Here is a 22,578-nt window from a genome sequence, read left to right on the forward strand (position 1 = left end):
TTCTCAATAAGATATTTTTACTTGCATTACTCTTCATATAGAATTGTGGTTTTATTCCATTCATTGCATAAGGGCTTGGGGCTTTTTTTCAGGCTTGTTGGGTGATATTGGCTTGTTAATTGTATGGTTTGGGAAAAACATCATGGTTTATATGCATATATGGTGTTTAGAGATTATATTATCTTACTTAAAGTTGATTATATTTTCATCTTTTTAATCCTTGATGTTTGATGTGGTTTAACATTGATACTTCAATAATTTTAGACTTTGTTTCCACGTTATACCTACTCAATATATAAATGTATATTTACATAGTTACAAATGAGGGGAAGACATATGTATTTGCACCTACATTATGTCATGGTGTTGTCTTAGCACCAAATCTATTGAACATAACTAATTTGACCTCGGAATGACCATTGGGGATGTTGGATGGATATGGCCAAGCTAGCTTCCAGCTCAACTGATTGTCTCAATTAATTTGTGTTGTCGTTTATTGATGGCTCTGTCGAGTTATAGGTCAACTGTCAAGCTAATGGCCAGGAGAAGATTGGTGGTAATTTTCCCCAAGGCCAACACCTACTCAATATATTTTTGGCATGAAGCCTTTTCTACTCAAGTGTTTTTGAGTTGTTTTCAAACTTTAGGTCTTGAATATACTTAGACTTAGACAATATACTCTTTGTTAGGATGTGGTTTGTTTGATATCATGACACCTTTGGTGGCCTTTAGTATGTATATGTTTTCTTCGAGTAATAAAATGATCATGTTTAAAAGGAACATTTATGTTGTATCTAATATCGTGATGATAGACTAAAGTTTTACTTTTTTATCGTTTATTACGTCTTGCTATGTCAGACAATATTGTTATTTGATACAAAAATAATTATAAACTTTCTTAAAATGTGTATCTAAAAAGTTTTATACATGACCTATTAAAGTGATTATATTTTTTTTAAATTGTAGCAATTAGATTCGAAATGAGTATTCTGTGTAAAAGGTATAAATTATTCCATGAAATTGAAACCAAATGATGAGGTGAGCCAATTACTAAAAGGAAACAATTACAACATAAATGACTACATAACAAATAGCTAGTTATTGAGTCTATAACCTCATAATTGAAATCTTACACTATTCCCTAGTTCACTGATTAATTAATAATAACAAGTGGACTAACAGAATCACCACCAATGAATTTTACATGATTTTTGAAACAGTACAAGCGCAAAGAATTAGTTTTTTATTAATGGGATATGAAGTTTTTTAATTTGTTAATTTTTACTTCTGCAAAGGGCCAAAGGCTGCAATATACAAGTTTTTGTAATTTCTTTTTTTTTTTTTTTTTTTAAAAGGCCAGTGGGACGCACAAGTCTCACGTCTCACTGGCCTCCCAAGTACACACGCGCCCGCTTGGACACTATCAATTGAAGGCTTATGTTCTTTAAATTTAAAAACATGTTGGCCGTTGTAAATGCAATGACCGTATTCTTCTTTTTAAAAGAAAAATTTAAATTTAATTTTATTAACATTCTTGTTTTTTTTTTTAAAAAAATAAGTTTTAATTTAATATTATTATTCAATTTATAATTATTAATTAAATTAAATTTTCTTAATTTCAATAATATTATTATTAAATTTATAATTATCAATAATATTATTATCAAATTTATTATTATCAATAAATTTTAGAATGATAATTGATAAAGAAATAATTAAAATATAGTGGAGTAAAATAGTTGGTTTAAAAAAAATGAAAAAAAAAAAAACTAAAATTAATGAGGATAAGAGTTTTTGTAATTGAGTGAGATAATGGATGATAATGTGAATGTTGGGTCCATAAAAAATGGAGAAAAATGATGAGGATGCTTTAAAATCTGCCAGTCAAATATAGTGTTAGATTGCTAGTTTTTCTTTAAAAAAAAAAAATCATAATTTACATAATTTTTCAATCTTATCCATGTTTCCAAATATAGTGTTAGATTCCTAAGCATTTGACCTTTAACTATAACTTCTTTATCTTGCGTTTTTCTCTCTTTCGCGGTTGTTTGCAGTATTTTTAAATCAAGAAAAATACACAGTAAGAGAAGGAGAAGATCCGTGAAGAAGAAGATAATTAGATAGCTTTAATTTTTTTTTTTTGTTTATTGTTTAAGTGATGGTGAAAGACTTAATTACCCCTCTTAAATCTAAATATAAAAAGGTAATTTATTGATTCCGATTAAAAGTAGTTGCTCATATGACCGGAAGAACTAAAAGTGAAAAAAAAAAAAATCAAAGTCAAGCACTACTTATGTTAGGAATGAAAATTGTGAACCTAAGTTGACTGAAACACTAAAGTCATAGGACCTAAAGTGAAAAAAAAAATTCTTTAAATTTTTTTAATTTTAATAGTACTTTTAATATAGATTCTAAATATACAAATTTTATATATTAATACTAAGTTTAATATTATGGAAAAGTAAATTAAAAGTAATTTCAATTAAATTTCATTAATTGATTTAGTATATAAAATGAGATGAAAGAAGTACATAAATAAAAACTTTGGATCCGCACCAACCAAACGAACCCTTATCATACAAAGTCCCCATCCCGTTGGAAACAACGAAATTGCCAGTTAGACCTCACACTTTACCAGGCTGTTCCACACTTCCACCATACTAATTGCCAATTTCCATTTCATTTTTTCAAAAAGTTGAATTTTCAACTCCAGGGTCTTCACATTCTGACCCGATAGAACATCTAAGATGATGTAATCATGGTAATTCAGCTGAACCACAGAGGACCTTTGGAGGTTTGTGCGAAGAGCTCGATAGCATCTGCGTATAAGGCCTCACTTTGAGAGGTTGTTCCCACACTGTCGAGACTCGATCCTGGTCATTTTTTTCAAACTTTACCCCTATAACCAACTGAGCTGCCTATACGGACCCCAATTTCCATTTCATGCCCCTAATGATGATTGTGTTCAGTTGTACCGTCGTTTAAAATGACATCATATATTAATCATGATGGAGAAAGTGACAAAAAAAAAAATGAACGCTCAAAAATTTATTCCCAAATTTTACTTGTATTTAAATTTGATTGGAGGAAGACAAAATTGTATGAATAAACATCATGACCCCCTATTAAATTGAGCAATCAAAGCATGTCAAATCATAAGAAGTAGAAAATAGGAGTACATAGGATTATTCAAAACAAAGCAACATAACAATCATAATAATGATAATAAGATTGATTGATTTTTTTTAAGTCACACATCTTGCTTATTCCTTTTTTTTTTTGTTTTTTTTTTTTTGTTTTTGTTTTTTTGTGTTTTTTGCTTTTAATTAGCTAGCTCTGTTAAGTTTGTTAGAACTGTCACAGTTTTTTTTTTTTTGTTTTTTTTTTGTTTTTTGTTTTGTTTTTGTTTTGGTTTTTGTTTTTGTTTGTTTTTTTTTTTTTGTTTTTTTTTTAAATGTCTTACATGATATATCTACAATTTGTTGGAAATTCTCACAAATTTTGAAATAAAATTCTTCAAAACTATAGTCGAAGTAATCAACGAAAATTCAAAATTTGTGAAAATCACACTTTCTTTAAAATCGATTCGTTCCCTTCGAGAGTGCTATGTGCATTGAAGCGCCAATTTTTCAAGATACGATGAATTACATGTAAATATTTGAACACTTAAATATAAACATTTCAACGAACTTGCACAAATGCACACCTCGTAATTTCAATATAAAGTGTTGACAAAATAACAATAGAAGTCTAAAGAATTTTGAAGGAGAAAAAATCATAATTTTGAAGTCACAGAAAGCATTTTACAACATTATGTCCAACATAATTTTTTTTTTGGATTCAATGGGTTATTTGAATTTGGTGACTTAATTGATATTTTTCAAATAGCTCAGTGACTTATTTGAACTTTATCCTTAATAATAATAATAATAATATAACAGTTTTTAGGAACCCCTCTAAACGACTGAACGCATCAAACCGGCTCTCCTCCATTGCAGATTTCCCTACCCAGATTAGCAGCAGAGGACCCGTTTTAAATCCAGACCCGTTTTTTTTGTCCACGACCAACAACCTATAAACTCGTTACACTAATTTCTACCCGACTCGGATCAAGTCAAATCTGGAACTGGTTCGAATCGAGGGAGAAATCACATTTCTTCGTAGCCGGAGAAAATGGGGGATTTCAATCTCGCGCTGTTGATCGTCGCCATAGTGGTGTGCGTTATCGTCTTCCTCATCAACATCTATCTCCTCGTAAACTACCAGCACCCAGACGATGCCAACCAGGCCTATTTTCCTAAATTCGTCGTCGTTTTCGGCCTCTCCGTCGCCGCCATCTCCATCCTCATGCTGCCGGCGGATGTGGCAAATCGGCAGGCCTGCCGCCACTCGATTTACAACGGCGCCTGCAATCTCACGCTTCCGATGAAGGAACTCTGGCTCGCCATCTACATTGTTAACGCTGTGCTCGTTTTCTTCATTATTCCATTCGCTATGTTCTTCTATGAAGGCGACCAGGACAAGTCCGTAAACAACATTCTCTCTGGGTTTGTTTTATTCACTAGGTTGAGACGTTTATCGATGATTGATCTTATCATTTTTTTTCTCTGTTAAATTATTCACAGGAGCCTTGGCAAGAGGATTAAGAGCTCTTTATGTTGGGTAGCGGTCACGGCAATTGTGTGTGCTCTCTTGCTTGGAATTTTATATGGTTAGCCTTTCTGTTAATATATTCGTTCAAAGCTTTTGCTATTTTGAAGATAATAATGTGGCCTTGGTTCTGGATGCAAATGTCACATAAAATTTATGCTTTAAGGATAACCTGTTATTATCTTTGAAGAGGAAAGGATCACATTTGAATTAGGCATGGAGTTTAACTAGACTAGACCAATTTCGGGGGTTGGGGGGGTATATCTGTATTTATAATATTGATTGATTGGTGTGGCATAAATGATAATGTTGATATCCCTATGTCTATTAAGTAATTTGAAATTTGAAAAGTTTATCAAAATGGGGAACCTCTCACCCTATTCAAATTTGTTGTTACCTTTGATTTCGAAAGCAGAACTGTAAAATGAGGGAATGAACTAAGGACACTTGAAATTAGCTTGCCGTGTATCACCATATATATGATACTCATATATGCATATAGAAATTGTTGTAATATAGATTACTCTTGATTCTACACTCAAGTGTTTCACTTTAACTGTTTTAGGGCTTGTTGGGAAGGTAGACTTCACCGTGAGACACCTTTCCTCTGGTACTACTGCCTTCACGAACACATTTTCATTCTCTAGTAGCGAGCCATGTATTGGAAATGGTCCTCATCAGGTTGGAGAACTGTTTGTTACTTCAATTCATTTGTCATTTTATCATGACCTTCCTGTTCGGTAAAAGTAGTCATCTAGCCAGACCCTAGTAGATCTTATTGTTTCCTTATATTCTCCATCTATTCACAATTCATACATTCTGTAATTTCCAGTGCTCTGCATATTCTGCAAGTCCTTCATCTGAGAAGACATGGACAATGCGCGCTACATTCCCTGAATATGTTGTTGCTCTGGCTACAATTGTTGGATCAGTGCTTTTCATGGTATGTGCATGTTTATTGTATTTAGGAATAGAATACTACTCTGCCCTATTGTTGATAACTGAGCAAAGTGATTTTACATCTTTTAGAACATTCTGACTTGGAAATTAAGCAAGGCCCAAGGCCAGCTTACGCTCAATATAAAATTCATTGGAACAACTGAAAAACTTAACTATCATATCAGTGTTCTTATCAAGTTTCAATGTTGAAATCATCTGCTTATTGAAATTTCTTGTTAAGGCAAAACAATTTGCCATTGATGTTTTGATGTTTCATTTCAAGGACTGGCTAAAATAAATAATTCAACCGGGACAGTGAAAGGCATCATTTTAATGAGATTACTGGAGTGGCTAGTTTTATCACTGGGAAAATGGAAGTCACTTTATTACTTCATTATTCTGATTATAATTCCATCTCCAGATTTTTGGTGGTGTTGGCATTGCTTGCCTTCCATTGGGGCTTATCTTTTCATTCATTAGGCGTCCAAAGGCAGTTATAACCCGGTCACAGTATATTAAGGTACATTTACCTTTCCCATAAACAAAAATTTAGAATAAAAAATCTTTTCTTTTATGTGCGGCTCATGCAGCGTTTTTCTTTTAATATGTTATAAAGGAAGCAACTGAACTAGCAAAAAAGGCAAGAGAATTGAAGAAAGCAGCTGATGCACTGCATCAGGAAGAAAGGAATGGGAAAAAAGGAAGAAAGTGGCGTAAAAATGTGAAGGCCGTTGAGAAGGCATGTCTTTTCTTAGCATGAAGGCAAAATGTGCTGTTTCTTAGACAATAATTGTGAATTAATTAAACTTGTGGTTATGAGTTTGCATATTGAATATTTTCTTCTGAAACACTACATTCTATAACGTCTAGGGTTCAATTGTACCATTTCTTGAAAAGTTAATTGCTTTTGTTGCTTTACTTTTGCAGGAGTTGCTTCTTCTGGAAGATGATGTAAAAGCTCTAGAAGAGATGTACCCTCAAGGTGAAAAGGTAACTGACTGAAGTGTATTTATATTGCTCAGTGTAATTATGCTTTTTAAAGTTTAATTGGTTTAAGTATAAAAGAAGAAAGCCTAATGTTATATCCTTAATTATTTAGGCAGAGACTACTTGGGCTTTGACTGTTCTCGGATATTTGGCCAAACTTGTGCTGGGCATTTTAGGGTAAATAATTGATTTATGTTTCCTTGATAATGCTTTCTTTTTAATCTGCTATCTGTAAACCTTTGGTGGAATTTTACTGATAGCATTCAATCTGGATTGCTTCCTATGTTAATTATGCTTACATTTATTTATATACTTGTATGTATGGAAGTGGGATGCTTTTTATCTATGAACTTTGTGTGACAACACATTGTACATGTTATGCGATTGTTTTAATTGTTATATGACCATGTAGAGATAGGCTTTATGGAAGTGCATCCATTTTCAGACCCATGCTCTAGTCTGTGCCCATGATCTTTATGTTTGGAGGTGTAAACTCAGGGGATATAAGAGAGCTTCATTTTCCATGAAGGACTGGTATCAGTTTGTTGTTTAGTCAAGATGTGGCAAGAGTAACCCTGACTTAACTTGAAATTATATGACAACCTTGCATTCTGAGTACTAAAAATGTGGACGTAATGAGTATTAAAAAGGATAGATCAGGGATTAGAAAGAAAGTACTGAATTGAGGCTAGGTTTTGATGTGTGATTTGTCTCACCAGTGAGGTATTTAAGTTTGAAGTACACCTAAGGTGCAAGTTAAATATATTTGGTCTCTGTTGGTTGTCTTGAAGTCCTTCTAATGTGTAATATAATTCAGGTTCCTTCTTATCTTTAATTAAGCTATGTTTGAGTGTGGTTTATGTATCACAAAATGTAAATATTTGTTCACTCTTAACTTGTGAAAAACAGTAATTTTGTCATCTTGTGCAGCTTTACGTCTATGAATTTTGGTGGGGTGGAATTCATGTCTTCCTAACCATAACAGCTCCATTTCAGGACAACATTTTGATACACATTTTTTCTTGATCTTTTTAACAGATCGATTGTTTCAATTGCTTGGATTGCTCACATTGTGATATATTTGTTGATTGACCCTCCACTTTCTCCATTCCTAAATTGGGTTTTCATCAAGTTAGATGATGTTTGGGGTACATGATTCTACATCTCTCATCTTTCATTAGCTTATCATGTGGTAATCATGGATTCTAATAGAAAAATTTCTATTATTTTTCCAGGTCTTTTGGGCACTGCAGCATTTGCATTTTTCTGCTTCTACCTTCTTCTTGCAGTGATGGCTGGGGCTATGATGCTTGGGTTGAAATTAGTTTTCGTCACAATCCATCCAATGAAGTAATGAATTTAATAGTCTTGAATATTTTTCTTTTCTTTTGCCGTCCACCCCTTACCATTTTTCACCTCCTTATGTTAATAATGCGCTGATGCCTCCTGGCTATGTTGTTGCACTTGAACCATATTTGCAGATGGGGAGCTACGCTAATGAACTCGTTTCTTTTTAATGTGGGCCTCATTCTTCTTTGCTCTATCAGGTTGGCTTTGTTACCCTTCAATTTAACTTGTTTCTGGAGAAATTCAGCTTTCTCTGGATTATAGTGGGCTTAATTTGTGTGTGTGTGGATCTAAGGTAGTCACTTTATTGCCAACGCTTATAAGAATTTTGGTTTTCTGTGAAGTGCTCTGTGCTTGATATGTTTTAACATCAGCAAATTTTATTCTTTAGCAAGTTAGCTTCAAAGTTAGGTATCTGCTGTTACTTTATTGGCAAATTTAGTAGTTAAATCTTTATCAATCTATTAGTTTAAGTTTAACAGAAACGTGAAATTTCATGATACTAGTGAGTTAAGTCTTGTTTATTTCTTGTAATTTTGTAGAGGATCATGTTCTATTCATGAATGTATTGTCTGATAGAACTTTTTGATATCATAGTTATTGTTCTTCTGAATTATTTATCATGGTATTTTTTATTCGTTGCAGTGTCATTCAGTTCTGTGCGACTGCCTTTGCATATTATGCTCAAGCTACTGCAGCTCAAGAAATATTTGGTCACACATTGCAATCTCTTCGCGGAATTAAATATTTATACAAGTCAGTGTCTGCTTTCCCCATCAGTAGTTGTGTATTAGAATTCTGTGGTGATATATGGATACTATGTTCCGTTGCAGGTATAACGTGTTTCAAATTGGATTCATCGTTCTCGCAGGGCTGACATTTGTGTATTACTCACTTTTTGTAAGCTCTAATCCCTACTTAGCATTGCATTCTTATTGCTGGAATCTACTAAGCCTATTCTATTCTGTTACCTTTCCAGGGATGGAGACGGAAAAAGCCCACTGGCAGGTTCCAGCTCTCAAGTTGAGGATTCGGTTGCTACATTAAACAAAGCATCCGCTAACACTTTGGATTTTCTGCCACCTGAGTGAATGCTTGCCTACTTTTGTGTTCTGACATTATTTTCTACCTTTTATATGTATATTTGTTTGCGTGTTGTACATCGACATGGCCATGTATTTATCAGCATTTTGGAGCATTGGTTTAGGAAGTGCCTCGTGTGTAGCATATATACATTCTGCTGAAACAAACAATACTCTCAAAACCTGCTTCTTGTTTCTTGTATTGCGTAGATCTGATCTGATTGTTTATCAATCTGCTCTGTAATAGTAGTACTATTATCAGCAACAGTGTCATTATACAATTTTGAAGACTTCATTTTTAAAATTTTTGTGGCATAAACATGCAATCTTTGGGGCTATCTAACCAAATAAGTAAATTCATGAAAGTTTAGCAGCGAAAACCACCGTCACAAAATACAATGTTAAATGTTTACATATTATCATAGAGTTGCAGAAAGCAAGCATCATGAAAAGAGAAGATCTAATTCCACTGTGGTTGCCAATAAAATGTCAGTTGAGAAGTGTTAATAGGGGTCTTATTGGGACCTATAAATATGATGGGTGAGGTTTCAGAAAACTCGTTGGCTAACGACTGCCAATGTAGACTCGGCTCCCAATCAGCCTCTTTTAGCACCTTCAAAATTTCTTTCACCACAATCTTGCTTCCCTCAGACGTTAAATGGATTCCATCCCTGCAGAATTCACCAAAATTACCATCAAGAAATTCCCACTGCGTCCTTCCCGGCATGGGAAAGTACCAAACAGCCTCTAAAAGTAGAGTTCTGGTCATTCAATTCAGTTAAAAGCTTAGAGCCCTTTAGTCTATCAATGCAAGCAACATAAATATTTTGCTCAGAACACATAAGCACTCACGTAAAGCAAGTAATCAACCAATCATCCCGCTGCTGAAGTGCTGTCCATAGATCTATTACTTTCACATCCAACTGTTTGCACAATTCTATGCATGCTTCTGAGTATTTTCTGCCCAACTCATTTGATCTGCCTAAGGTACTGCTCACAAGAATAAGATATAAGGAAGCACTATTTTTATAACTATGGTTCAGGAAAGCCACGAAAACCAAATGATTTTAGCTTTACATTACCCGAAAACTTCAAGAGCCCGTGCTTCATTGATGGGAGGGCAACTGAGAAAGATTATCCGTGTTTTATCTGACAGGCTCTGGTGGCAATAATAATAACCATCATTAAGGATATGCTATATGCTCAGTGTAACGTAAAGACCAAACTATGAAATATCCATCTTAATTGTGTAATGAAAAGACCTCAATAACCAAGTTTAAGGTCCAAAGATTAGAACAAAAATTGATATAAAACCTTCAGATGAATAGCAATCTTCCTCATATTTTCAACATATTCAGGAAGCGGAACATGAGCATTCAGTCCAGATGGGTCAGGTAGCATTGAATCATTGCCTCCAAAGTAAACTATCACCAGAGAAGGCTGTACGCCTGCATTCTAAAGTAAAGTAAAGCCTCAAGTAAGAGAGTTGCTTAGAAATGGAAAACGGAAGATTAGTAACGCTCAAAACAAAGCCGTGGAAACCAACATCATAACAGCTAAACTTCAACAAAACGGAGGAACTTGTTTCCTCCTTTTCGGGGATAACATAGCACGGAAGATTTAGAATTGTTGATCAGTATTTGCAGCTTGCAAACTGGCATGAATTACCTTTGGGAAAACTTGGTCCAGAACTTGAAGAGCACAGCGTGAGTTCCAACCACTATATCCACGAAGCACTACATCTGCCTATGACATTCAATGAAAAGTAACTTATTAAATAGTTAAAACATTTGAGCACTTCTGTAAAAGACTAAAATAGTAGAGATCACACATCAATATAAAAGACAAAGTAGTAGAGCTAGTGTTCCCGTAGTCATAGCTAGATTCTCTGGTGATCTTTGTCCCTATAAAGTAAAAAGGACGCTATTTTAGGCAAAAATCCCAACAAACCACTAACCATATATTGGTCATATTGGTCCGATTTGACAAAGCTTACTTCCAGATTGTTGGATAAAGTAAACCATAATCTTCATTTAAGAAAAATCTTTACATTTAGATGATTCTTGCCATAGAACTACAAGATCCTTGGCACAAAATAGCAACTTTTTAAAACAGAAAATAGGATTCCAATGGACTGTACATTTTGATTTGAAAAACCCTGCTTCCCATTTGTTAAATCCGTCAATTATTTACACTGTTCCAACACTAAACCACACAAGGCCACCGACACAGGAAAGCCCTTTTGTTTGAAGGATTAAGATCAGACAATCGACATTGTCGATGATCATTAAGGAAGTGACAACAAAAATACATCGAAAAGAACCCGAGAATTGATTCCGGAAACAAGAGAGAAAAATCATACCTTGCGTGAGTAGATATCAGCGAGGAGAGCACCCCAGCCTTCCTGGCCGAAGCTGAACTGCACAATGGAGGATCCGAATAGCACGAACTGCGGGCGGGTCGGCCCTACCATTTCTGCAATTTTCCCCTCAAGAAAACAGTGAGAATGAGCTCACTTCAAGAGCCGCCGCTTATATCTGTAGTGAGCAGAACCTGACAGACATGTCAGCAACAGGAATTTACGGCTTAATAATTATCATACGTATTAACAATTATTTTAATTATTAATCAATTTTAATTACTGGTTCCTCTTCTTGTTTTTCACGTTTATACGAAAAGAATCTGTGTCAGCCGCCATACGTTGGCATTTAGGTAGCCACAAACATGCTATAGAATCTTAAACAATTAATAATTACTACTCCGTTTATTCGTAAATTTAAGCGTTAAAATTATTTATTACGGAGTATTAATAAACTTTTGACGTAATGAAAATTTGCAGTGTATTCTTCTTTCCCAATATGACATCAGGGTATTTCCGTCAATTCGGCCACATTGGACTTAGAGCGTTTATCTCCCTCGCCGCCCCCAATCTGTCGGGGTACTCCTAAGTCCTAAATCTCTGCAATGGAAACTGCTCTCTTCTCCCTATCTTCTCTGTTCGCCGGCTCCGATGGAAACTCTACTGGTACTACTGTACTTACCTCTCTTCGATGGTACCACACACTCTGATATACGTATAATTATACGGCTCTTTTGCAGATGAGGAGATTATAGATGCTCCGCAAAACTTCGTGGAGAGGAGGCACCAGTTTCCTGGAATGGTAAGTCAAGTGAAAACTTTGATTATTTTCAATTGTAAAATAGAAAATAATGAAAATTGTGATGCATTTCGAATGGAAATTGAAATATTGAGCTGGAGAGGGAGAGCTGATTTATTACTCCGATGATGATGTTTAGCTATGCGTTTAGTTTTATTTAGGTTACTTGTTTGGCTTGCTGAAAAGATACGGTTCGTACGTATATAGATGCAAGTAACTAATAAGCCTGAGTGATAAGTCAATGTATGGTTAATTTTGTTTCTTATATTGAGTGTAAAATTGTAAACGTGTTGGCTTTGTGCACAGGAATTGCTCATCCGAGAATTTGATTTTCACGAGTTGAATGCTAATTTACTTTGGCCTGGGACATTTGCATTTGCAGAGTGGCTAGTTGAACATAGATCCTGGTTGGAAGGGCGGAGGATACTTGAGTTAGGCAGGTATTCATGTTTCTAGAGCCTATTAGGAAGCTCTGAGTTTCTTTCAGCACTTTCTAGATATCCATGTCTTCTTTAATGTTTGATCTAGTGGTTCAATCTTTGATGGTGTAATACAGCAAGACTATCTTATCTGCTCTGCTCGTTGAGAACATAATGCATTTGATAGTTTGAACAGCAAACTTAGGGTTGCTTGGTTCAAATCCATGCAGAGATTGGTTTAGCAAATAATGAAGGGATTAAAAATCATAGATTTATGTTTGAATTCTTAAGGTTAAGTCTGGTGTTTGATATGGGGGACTAATGCCGGGATATCTCCTTTCCTATGGTTTGTTATAGCCATGGACTAATCTTTTTTTTTTTTTCCCATGATATCCTTCACTTGTAATTTGGGAGCTTCAAAATCAAAGAAATACTACAAAAATATAATTATTTAAAATAAAGTGGACATCTCGTACAACAATTCTTCCATGGTCCTATAGACTGAAGAATGGATGCAACCTATTCACAAAAATCGCAAAAGTTATTATATTGAAAATTGAAAACTGCAAACGGAAAAATGTAAATACAAAAAAAAATGGGAAGAAAGGAACTTGATAAGAGGACATGAAAAGAGTAGAAGAGAAAAGCTTTCATAGAGAAGGGCAGTGCCATAGAGTTGATAGCAAAATTAGTAGGCTTTGTAGGCTCAACTTGATCCAAATTGAAAAGTTTGGCTTGCAATATTGGTTTGATACATAAACAGGCCTAATCCAAATAAGGGCTCAGTACTGTAGTAATATATATGTATTTCCATGTATATGGGATCTTTGAAGATTTTGTACTATGTTTTTGACTTGAAGGTATTAGTCATATAATGTAATTAGTATAAGTTCTTAGTATAAATTATTATGGTTATCAATCTATGGGTTTAGATGAATCATGAATGTATAAATCTTGATTTTTGTTAATTATCTACTTTTGCTTGAAAATTTTGGTTTATTTCAATTTTCAATACTTTATAAATATATATAGCTAATCAAGCTTAACATTTGACATAACCAAGCCAAGCCTAGCTCAAACACATTATTAGGCTTGATTAATAGACTAGCTAAGTCAAGTTTGGCAAGATTAATAAACAAGCCATGCTCAAAATCTTAGGCTTGGTTTGTCCCAGATTATTTACAACTTTAAACAGCATGCCTAGGGAGAAAGGAAAATATGAGAGAACTAGAGAAGAGTTTAATCTATATTTAAGGATACTTTGGGAATTTTATGTCCATGTCCAAATAGAACTATAATTCCAAGCCCAGCCCCAACACCCCCCCCCCCCCCTCTCCCCCCCTTCCCCCCTCCTCCTCCTCCTTCCCCTCCTCTCGGACTTTATGCCCATCAAGATTGGGTTATTTGTGGGTGACACGAATTTGTAAAATAAGCCAAATTGGGGATATGCGTGTCCCTGACTAATATGAGAAACCAAACTACCCCTTGCCACTGTTTTGGGTACAAGATATCAAAAATTTTCTTTTTCCAATGCCTTTTGCTGAATTGGAAGTGTTTTGTACTTTTTGGAAAGAAATTTACAAGATGCCTGCAGCATAATATTTCAATATTTTTAGGGTTGGGGTGGGGTTGCAAAAAGTTTTGTTCAACTTTGCAATGTGATATTGCAAGACTTTTGCACTTTGTATTGTCATCTCTTTCTGGTAATGCTAGCAGATCTTTACCCCTGACCCCGTTTTCCTCTAGTGAAAGGAATACTTAAATTACATTGAAAGCTTTGTGAAAACCCCTGTTTTGGGCTTTATTTAAAACAGTGTTTATCTTTCTTTTGTGCTCATCACAGTGGAACTGGTGCACTGGCCATCTTTCTACAGAAATCATTTAAGTTTGATATCACGACATCAGACTATGATGACGCAGATATTGAGGAGAATATAGCCCACAATTGCCAAGCTAATGGAATTTCACCTGCCCTTCCTCACATAAGGCGTTAGTTCTTTTTTCTTTTTATTGTTAAGTTCCTTCACAATTCTGCTTTATTTTCATCTGAGCATTCAACAAGTGAGTTGGGTTGATGGCTACAAAGAGGTTGATTTTATGTGATATTAAAAAAATTTCTTTTTTGTCTTGAGAAAATTATAAATTTACTTTGGTGACTTGCCAGATACATGGGGAGATGCCTTTCCAATTCCTGGCCCACACTGGGACCTCATAATTGCAAGTGATATCTTGTTGTGTAAGTGTCTGATTTTATGACGCCTCAAATTAAAGGACATGATCTTTACTTGTGAAGTGTATAAGCTACATGAATCAAAGTGGATTGCTTTTAAAGTTTTTTGGTGATGAATTCCTTAGCCTTACTTTTGAATTTTGATACATGTAAACTGACTAAAGTCACAATCCATATCCCCTTTTACCAATTTACAAGTTTCATAGGGACTTACCCTTTGCCTCTGTGCCATGATTTTTATGCATGATATTTGATTCCTTCTTTTGTACTCTCCTTGCAGATGTTAAACAGTATCCGAATTTGATAAAAACACTGTCATTTCTCCTGAGAGCTTACACACCAAAAGTTAGTCAGGCTGATTCTCGTGATTTTGAACAGCAAGGTAGCATTTTCTTATGTTTTCAAGTCCCTTTTACTTGGAAAGTAAATGCGCTCTATTATTACTTTTGTACACTGTGTCGTACATCCACTCTGATAAGTTCAAAAGATTGAGCTCCCTAACATGGTGTTATTTCTCAGATTTGTCCACGCTGCCCCAACCAGCGTTTCTAATGAGTTGGAGGCGAAGAATTGGCAAAGAAGATGAGTCACTCTTTTTTGATGGTTGCGAAAAAGCTGGTCTCAAAGTAAACCATTTGGGATCCCGCGTCTATTGCATTAAGCCTAAAGAAACAGGTGATGAATGAGGTTATTAGCCACTTCACAGCATTAGACTTAAATGAATTCAGTTTTGTTTTGTGCTAAAGGATGAAGTGATCATTAATGTTTCTTACAAATACTTAAATGAATTCAGTTTTGTCATTCTTTCAGCCTCTCTATATCCAATTGTCTTTACCTGGCTTTCACCACTTTTAGATTTTATTTTTTTTTTGGGTGTCGAAGAGAAGGTACTGTCTCTTGCCATATTTCAAATCTAGTACGAGGTTGTTGGCATTGGGCCCATATTTATATTGTGAGTATATTTTTTTTATAAAAACGTTCAAATTGACCATCGAACTGAACATATTGGCCATAGGCACCACTATGACAAGGTAACTTGTTGAGGGGATCAAGCTAATGGGATAATTGAACAGATTTGGTTACTCGAGGGATTTAATTGCACATTTTTTAAAAAATTTAATGGCATGATTTGCATTTTTTCGTGTTTGGTTTTTTAGTTTTTTAGTTTTTTTTTTTTTTTTTTTTTTTAATTTAGAAAACAATACTATCATTAGCTTCTTAAATCATTTTGCAGTACAATGAAAAGAGAAAGGAAAGAGAACGTACAGTCTATTCCATACAAATTGGCAACTTGGTTCGTAGAATGTTTAACAAAAAAAAAAAGTGGCTAATGTTTAGTTTGATGGCCATTGGCCAATTTGAACCTTTTTTCAAAAAATTAAGGTTATTAAAATGACACAATAACAAATAACAATAATAAATTACTGACGCTTTTATATGTTAGTTTACATATTTAATTCAGGAACCAAAACTTAATAATGAATTTAAAATGATAAGTATGTTTTTAATTAGTAAAACTTTTGTTTTCAAGTTTTGGTGTCCCATTCCCTTGTAAAAAAAAAAAAAAAAAAAAAAAAAAATTGTTTTCAAAAAAAAAAAAATAGTAAAACTTTTGGCACACGTACCAATTTTATTAGAAGATAAAAATTGAAAAATATGGTAAAAAAAAAAAAAAAAACCTTTGAACTTTATATAACAAAAGTGAATGTCTTTAAATTTTAAAAAATTGCAATTAAATATTTTAACTTGTTGATTTAAAGGGATAATTTGTCAAATTGTACAATTAAATCAAGTATTTGTTAAATTTAAAGTAAAATATGTAAAAATATGATGACATGTCAATTTTTAATTTTTTTTGTTGAATGCTACTGGCGTCAATTTTTAATTTTAAAAAACAAAATTTTTAAATCTAATGGTTGCCAAATGCCAATAGTAATCTTTCTCCATCGATTTTTCGACATCTTCTCCGATGACCACTGCCTCTTTTGGCATTTCCCTATCTAGATTTGGACGAAGAAGTCATCTGTGCTTCTCCACGTGTTTTTAAATTAATTTATTTGAATAAATATTGTTACTCACACTTATGTGAGAATGTCTCACATATTCTTATCTGTGAGATATGTCAGGTCAATATGAAATATAATATTTATACTAAAAAATGTAATATTAATTAGAAATAACATGTTAATTATTTATAAGGGAGAATATAATAATTTTGAGGAAATACAATACTTTTACATTTTAATATAAAATTATTACATTTTTAATCAAAAGTATTACATTTTCCTTTATAAGTAATGAATTGGCAAGTATTTGTTACTTATAAAGAAAATATAATAGTTTTGAGGAAAAATATAATACTTTTAAATTAAAATGTAAAAAGTATTACATTTTTCTATATAAGTAATAAACATTTTTATTCTTGAATAGTATTACATTTTCTAGTATGAGTATTACATTTTCATCTTGACTCGACCCATCTGACAACCAAGAATTCATTGAGATGGTCTCACACAAGTTTTTGCCCAAGTTGACATGCACATTGATGTGTTTATTTACAACTTTTTAATATTTTTTATTAGCCTAAATTACTTTTTCATATAAAATTGAAGTCCTATTTAGCCCTTTTTTATATATAAAAATTACAATACACTCTTTTTTGAATCAATTACAATATAATGTAATATTACTCATAATGAATAGTCAATTTATCAAATAAAATGCTAAATATCCCTACGTGAAATAATATTTTTGGTCACTTGTTTCTCAGTAATGGATTTAATTAGAATATTTTTTAATTTTTTTGGTCAAATATATTAATAGAAGTTAATGTATTCAATTAATTAAATCAGTTAAAACCTTTTTTTTTCTTTTTTTTGAAAGTTACTGGCTCTATTACATTGTAGTATCTGAGGCTTGAACTCATAATCTTCCAAATGAAAATCCAACCCGGGTACCATTGGACCACATAGTCCTAGTAAATGAGTTAAAACCTAAAATTAATACAATCATATCAATTAGCAATTAATCACCTGACATTCCTTACATAAATTTGAACACCGGCCCATAGTTAAGGATCTTTCACTATTCTGAGTAAAAGATGTAAATCGCAAAATGTGAATAGTATTTTTATCAATTGTTATATCGTGCACTAGGGTGCACAATGCATTGTGCGTCCTAAAAATCTCATGTTTCGTATGTACATAATTGTATAGTAGAAATGTAGAATACATATAAACTCTTAACATAATACACATAAACTTTTAGGATACACAATTCAATCTGCACCCTAGTGTACGGTATAATTTGCCTATTTTTATGGTACATAAAATTTTAGACAAATTGAAGTCCAAGTTAATTTGTACGCGTGATACAATACTCATATATGTTAATTGTTAAAGACATACCATTTTAGTCCACAGAAATTTAAATACAAAAATAGAAGATTTAATTCCACTTTTAGTTTATAATAATAACACTTCCATAGTAGTCAATATCTTTAGTCCACCGAAATGTAAATAAAATTACAAAAGCTAATTTTGTTTTTGGTGTATAATGACAGTTCCATAGTACTCAATATATTATACTTTTGACGTAATTATATAAATTTATATTTTTTTGAAAGGAATATAAATTTATATTTAATATAACTAATATTAATTGATTAGAATCTATGAAGTTTCCATGAAACTTCCTAGAACGGAACACAATTACACGTGACACTAGACTACATTATATATTTTGTAACGGTTGATAGTAGGCAGAACAGAGTGACATTTTGATAACAAAAACATTTACACAGAGGGATTTTGGTATCATTTGAAAAAAAATGGCGTCAGAAGTGCAGGCATGTCTTTTGGAGAACGGGAACTATACGAAGGCGGCGTCGAGGCACGGCGGCGGCGGCCATTCCCGGATGGCGCACAACGTGTCGTCGTCATCTCTCCGGCGAAAATCCGATCTGGTCGTCTCCAACGTGCGGTATAGGATCGTCAGAGACGTGCTGGCTAATCTGCACCAAATTTTTCTCGGCACCAAACTTTGCATTTTGTTCGTTACTGTTCCATTGGCCATCATCGCCCATTACCTTAACTTCAATAGGGTAAGTTTATCCTTTCACTTTTTTTTTTTTTTTTTTTTAAACTTTGTAATTCATATTGATCGTAATCGTACTTTCTGGATATAATAATACTAGTGTTTTACTATGTGATATAATGGCACATCTGTTATTATTTTGGTTACAGATTTAAATTCAGTGGTGAGACATTGATTCTTTGAGCGGAAAAAAAATTGAAAAAGTATAGAGCATATACTGCTTTTTTTTTTTTTTTAAATAACTTATTTGCATTTAAAAATAAATAATAAATCATACTTAATTGCATGTGTTATATAAGACATGTATTTTTCTTTGCATTGGGGGAAGAAGACATGCATTTTTATTTTTATTTTTATTATTGAAAAAACAGTCATGGATTTTTGGATTGAGCTTAATCGGACTGACTCCGCTGGCTGAACGCATCAGTTTTTTGACCGAGTAAGGAAATAATTAATTACCATTATACGAAATTTTTACGTTAATATTGTGATATTAATATAGGATTTAAGGCATTATATTAAACCACTACTTACTAGTAACGTGTGTAACTTGCAGACAAATAACCTTCTATACCGGACCAACAGGTATTTTATTTATTTATTATTTTCAATTAGTTACTTACTTTGCAATTTATTATAGCATAATTAAATTTCTATATATAAATGGAAACGTATATTTGATTTGATTCCTACAAATTAAATCATTCGGATTGATATGATGCTTAATATTTTGAATATATTGACTCTATTACATTGTAGTATCTGTCCATCTATACTTTCTCAACATCTTAAAGTACAAGAGGAAAAGTCACTACATGTTCATCTGAGTACAACGTGCTTGACGATATGATGCTTGATAGATTAGATAATGTTGCGTTATCTATATATTGTGATTCTATTTAATTAATTAATATAGTTTATAGTTTATGAATGGTTAATTAGGTAGGTTTTAATGAATAAATTGTACGTTTTTGATAATGTGTTAGTGGGAGGACTGCTAAATGCAACTTGTGGAAATGCAACTGAACTGATAATTGCAATATTTGCTTTGGCAAAACACAAAGTAGATGTGGTTAAATACTCTCTCATTGGCTCTATACTCTCCAATCTCCTATTGGTTCTTGGAACATCTCTCCTTTGCGGTGGTATTGTCAACATTTCTAGTGAGCAAAGATTCGAAAGGGTAAGCTACATTTCAATTATTTTAATATATATATATATATATATATATATATATATATATATATATATATATATATATATATATATATATATATATTTTACGCAATTGGGATAATGCCCAATTAAGAAATTAATAAATGAAAATATCTTTAAAGTATATCTTTAAGGAAAGAGGATGACCATAATTAAGGCAATTTTTGGATTCTCAAAATATGTTGTAAATTGTAACCGCAATTGATTAATTTACTTTGACTATCCGAGTCATGATACATAGCCCTATTCAAATACTTTTGTTAATATATATATATATATATATATTTAATTTTCTCACTAATTTGTTCTCATTCGTTTTGATGAATACCAATCAATGTTAAATTTGAACAGAAACAAGCGGATGTGAACTCGCTCCTTTTGTTGTTGGGACTGATTTGCCATGTTCTTCCTCTCATGTTTCATTACGTTGGACAAGACCCCACTTTGATCGCAAAGTCAACCCTTGCATTGTCTAGGGCTAGTTGCATTGTGATGTTGGTTGCTTATATTGGTTATCTGATTTTTCAGTTATGGACTCATCGACATTTTTTTGAAGCACAAGTATGTATACCATAATATATATCATATCCAGTTTAATTTGGTGCCTTGCTATATATGTTGAATATTTTAATTTTTAATCACTTAATTTATATGATTAACGATAAAGGAAGACGAGGACGGTGATAGAGAGTCCGAGGAAGCACCTGTACTAAGTTTTTGGAACTCATTTCTTTGGCTGGCTCTCATGACTGCTATTGTAGCCCTCCTCTCTGAATATGTAGTAGCCACAATTGAGGTAAGTAATTATACTCTCTGAGCAGTATGAGTACTGTAAACTATATGTACTATATACTGTATATCCTATATTCTATCAATATAGTAGGCATAGAGCCTGGTTGACTAATAACTAGTTATTCAGTCTAATCAAACTATTTAATAAGTCTAGTCAATTTGTGACACATAGTTAAAAATATTATTTTTTTTGACAGGATGCATCGGAGTCTTGGGGCCTTTCTGTGAGCTTTGTGAGTGTAATATTGTTGCCAATTGTTGGGAATGCAGCAGAGCACGCTGGTGCTATCATTTTTGCTTTCAAGAATAAGTTGGTAGGACTACCATTACTCAAAAATACCCATTTTATTTAATTTATTTATAATTTTCAATACATTATAATATATATATTTTATTTGATATGCAGGACATATCATTGGGTGTGGCTCTAGGTTCATCAACACAAATTGCCATGTTTGTGGTATGAATTGGCAAACACACATTGTATAAGACTGATTTATAATAATTCACATATAATTATTCTAATAAGATCAAGCCAATTACGGTTAGAAATTTTGTTTAGTATATATTATTGACTTTGTTACAATTTAGTATTTGTCTATACATATTTTTTGTCCTCATGTGGCTGGACCACAAATCATTTGCCCGGATTATAAATTTATTTGCTTAGAAATACTAATAAATATTTCATTTTAAAAAAAAATAATGTTCAGGTTCCATTATGCGTGATCGTTGCTTGGATGCTTGGAATCAACATGGACCTCAATTTTGGTGTCCTTGAAATAAGCTCTCTTGCTTTGTCAATAATTACCGTCGCCTTTGCTTTGCAGGTAATCCAAATATAATCCTTAGTATAATTTTTGCCTCTCAACCACAATGGTGTAGAAATTATGTTCAAAATGGACAGATCCCTTATGTGTATCGGCATTTAGCTCTATCTGTTGAGTCCTTGAGTCACTGTAATTTACTTCCTTCCAAATATTATGTCGGGTGAGGTGTGGAAGACCTTGGGGTTGAATTTTTTGAAGATTCAACCTTTTGAGGGAGAAGTATAATTTTTGCATATTTAATTAGTGTGAAAATATCAATTACATACACTTGAACATTATTACAGGATGGAACATCTCACTATATGAAGGGACTGGTACTTGTGCTGTGTTACATTGTGATTGGAGTGTGTTTTTTTGTCAACCGAGGGCCATCAAGTAAGCTGCATTTTGGTGAACTATTTACATAGTCTTCCTAAATTGTTCTCATTCTTATATGAAATTATTATATTAAAATTAATGTAAATCGTTGGTTTAGATAGATAATTTGTGACATTATATGATTATTTTTATAATAAGATAAGATTTTACTTACATTTTTCAGATCAAGGAAATATCAGCTCTATTTCAAGTGAGTAAATTATGTCGAGAATTTGACATAATTGATTGCGCAGATGGGCGAATGGAGATGGAAGAAATTGAAATTTTTTTTGATTTGTTATTGTATTTTTTTTGGTTGTATTGTACAATTGCTAATTCATGCATGGTACTATTGTAGAGATTAATACTTGGGGATTAATGGATTATATTGTGTTATTTCCTTTGTGTTTGCACCTATTGACACACATTATAAAAAAAAATCTCACATTTCTAACTTATTTTTGTATGTTGAAAACA

At 32.9% G+C, this 22,578-nt stretch overlaps 4 protein-coding genes across 5 annotated transcripts; 3 read left to right on the plus strand and 1 right to left on the minus strand.

The window, feature by feature from the left end:
• The first annotated feature begins 3,967 nt into the window (after positions 1-3,967).
• Positions 3,968-9,293, plus strand: LOC109181611 (LIMR family protein At5g01460). Its single transcript, XM_019331463.1, has 14 exons — positions 3,968-4,523; positions 4,626-4,711; positions 5,216-5,331; positions 5,483-5,593; positions 6,011-6,109; positions 6,206-6,328; positions 6,517-6,579; positions 6,689-6,753; positions 7,615-7,724; positions 7,812-7,926; positions 8,058-8,123; positions 8,569-8,679; positions 8,757-8,823; positions 8,903-9,293. The coding sequence occupies exons 1-14, from the start codon at positions 4,174-4,176 to the stop codon at positions 8,948-8,950; spliced, it is 1,530 nt and encodes a 509-aa protein (XP_019187008.1). The 5' UTR covers positions 3,968-4,173; the 3' UTR covers positions 8,951-9,293.
• Positions 9,294-9,338: 45 nt separating this feature from the next.
• Positions 9,339-18,834, minus strand: LOC109181615 (GDSL esterase/lipase CPRD49-like). 2 transcript variants are annotated; one of them, XM_019331469.1, is made up of 7 exons: positions 18,831-18,834; positions 11,368-11,493; positions 10,674-10,751; positions 10,320-10,460; positions 10,088-10,164; positions 9,858-9,995; positions 9,339-9,676 (listed from the first exon to the last, which is right to left on the minus strand). In XM_019331469.1, the coding sequence occupies exons 2-7, from the start codon at positions 11,476-11,478 to the stop codon at positions 9,466-9,468; spliced, it is 756 nt and encodes a 251-aa protein (XP_019187014.1). In that variant the 5' UTR covers positions 11,479-11,493; positions 18,831-18,834; the 3' UTR covers positions 9,339-9,465. The 2 variants fall into 2 exon arrangements, with proteins under 2 accessions (XP_019187014.1, XP_019187013.1); XM_019331468.1 differs by lacking the exon at positions 18,831-18,834 and having other exon boundaries at positions 11,368-11,558.
• LOC109181616 (protein N-methyltransferase NNT1) lies at positions 11,897-15,624 on the plus strand. The gene is made up of 7 exons (XM_019331470.1): positions 11,897-12,030; positions 12,105-12,166; positions 12,470-12,603; positions 14,426-14,571; positions 14,747-14,818; positions 15,093-15,194; positions 15,332-15,624. The coding sequence occupies exons 1-7, from the start codon at positions 11,970-11,972 to the stop codon at positions 15,496-15,498; spliced, it is 744 nt and encodes a 247-aa protein (XP_019187015.1). The 5' UTR covers positions 11,897-11,969; the 3' UTR covers positions 15,499-15,624.
• Positions 18,610-22,497, plus strand: LOC109181614 (vacuolar cation/proton exchanger 3-like). The gene is made up of 11 exons (XM_019331466.1): positions 18,610-18,914; positions 19,279-19,346; positions 19,464-19,492; positions 19,894-20,090; positions 20,474-20,683; positions 20,790-20,918; positions 21,112-21,228; positions 21,321-21,374; positions 21,628-21,744; positions 22,029-22,119; positions 22,286-22,497. The coding sequence occupies exons 1-11, from the start codon at positions 18,642-18,644 to the stop codon at positions 22,318-22,320; spliced, it is 1,320 nt and encodes a 439-aa protein (XP_019187011.1). The 5' UTR covers positions 18,610-18,641; the 3' UTR covers positions 22,321-22,497.
• Positions 22,498-22,578: the final 81 nt, after the last annotated feature.

This window comes from Ipomoea nil, unplaced genomic scaffold (genome assembly GCF_001879475.1).
Source record: "Ipomoea nil cultivar Tokyo-kokei standard unplaced genomic scaffold, Asagao_1.1 scaffold1043, whole genome shotgun sequence".
NCBI lineage: Eukaryota > Viridiplantae > Streptophyta > Magnoliopsida > Solanales > Convolvulaceae > Ipomoea > Ipomoea nil.

Coding starts and splice junctions, on each gene's coding strand:
- LOC109181611 (XM_019331463.1), top strand. CDS start 4,174: ATGGGGGATTTCAATCTCGCGCTGTTGATCGTCGCCATAGTGGTGTGC. Junction 6,329..6,516: donor ATGTGAAGGCCGTTGAGAAG/GCATGTCTTTTC, acceptor TTACTTTTGCAG/GAGTTGCTTCTTCTGGAAGA. Junction 8,680..8,756: donor GGAATTAAATATTTATACAA/GTCAGTGTCTGC, acceptor GTTCCGTTGCAG/GTATAACGTGTTTCAAATTG.
- LOC109181616 (XM_019331470.1), top strand. CDS start 11,970: ATGGAAACTGCTCTCTTCTCCCTATCTTCTCTGTTCGCCGGCTCCGAT. Junction 12,031..12,104: donor CTCCGATGGAAACTCTACTG/GTACTACTGTAC, acceptor GCTCTTTTGCAG/ATGAGGAGATTATAGATGCT. Junction 14,819..15,092: donor TGCAAGTGATATCTTGTTGT/GTAAGTGTCTGA, acceptor CTCTCCTTGCAG/ATGTTAAACAGTATCCGAAT.
- LOC109181615 (XM_019331469.1), bottom strand. CDS start 11,478: ATGGTAGGGCCGACCCGCCCGCAGTTCGTGCTATTCGGATCCTCCATT. Junction 9,996..10,087: donor CGGGCTCTTGAAGTTTTCGG/GTAATGTAAAGC, acceptor TCTTGTGAGCAG/TACCTTAGGCAGATCAAATG. Junction 9,677..9,857: donor TGGTTGATTACTTGCTTTAC/GTGAGTGCTTAT, acceptor TGAATTCTGCAG/GGATGGAATCCATTTAACGT.
- LOC109181614 (XM_019331466.1), top strand. CDS start 18,642: ATGGCGTCAGAAGTGCAGGCATGTCTTTTGGAGAACGGGAACTATACG. Junction 20,684..20,789: donor GACATTTTTTTGAAGCACAA/GTATGTATACCA, acceptor TTAACGATAAAG/GAAGACGAGGACGGTGATAG. Junction 22,120..22,285: donor TGTCAACCGAGGGCCATCAA/GTAAGCTGCATT, acceptor TACATTTTTCAG/ATCAAGGAAATATCAGCTCT.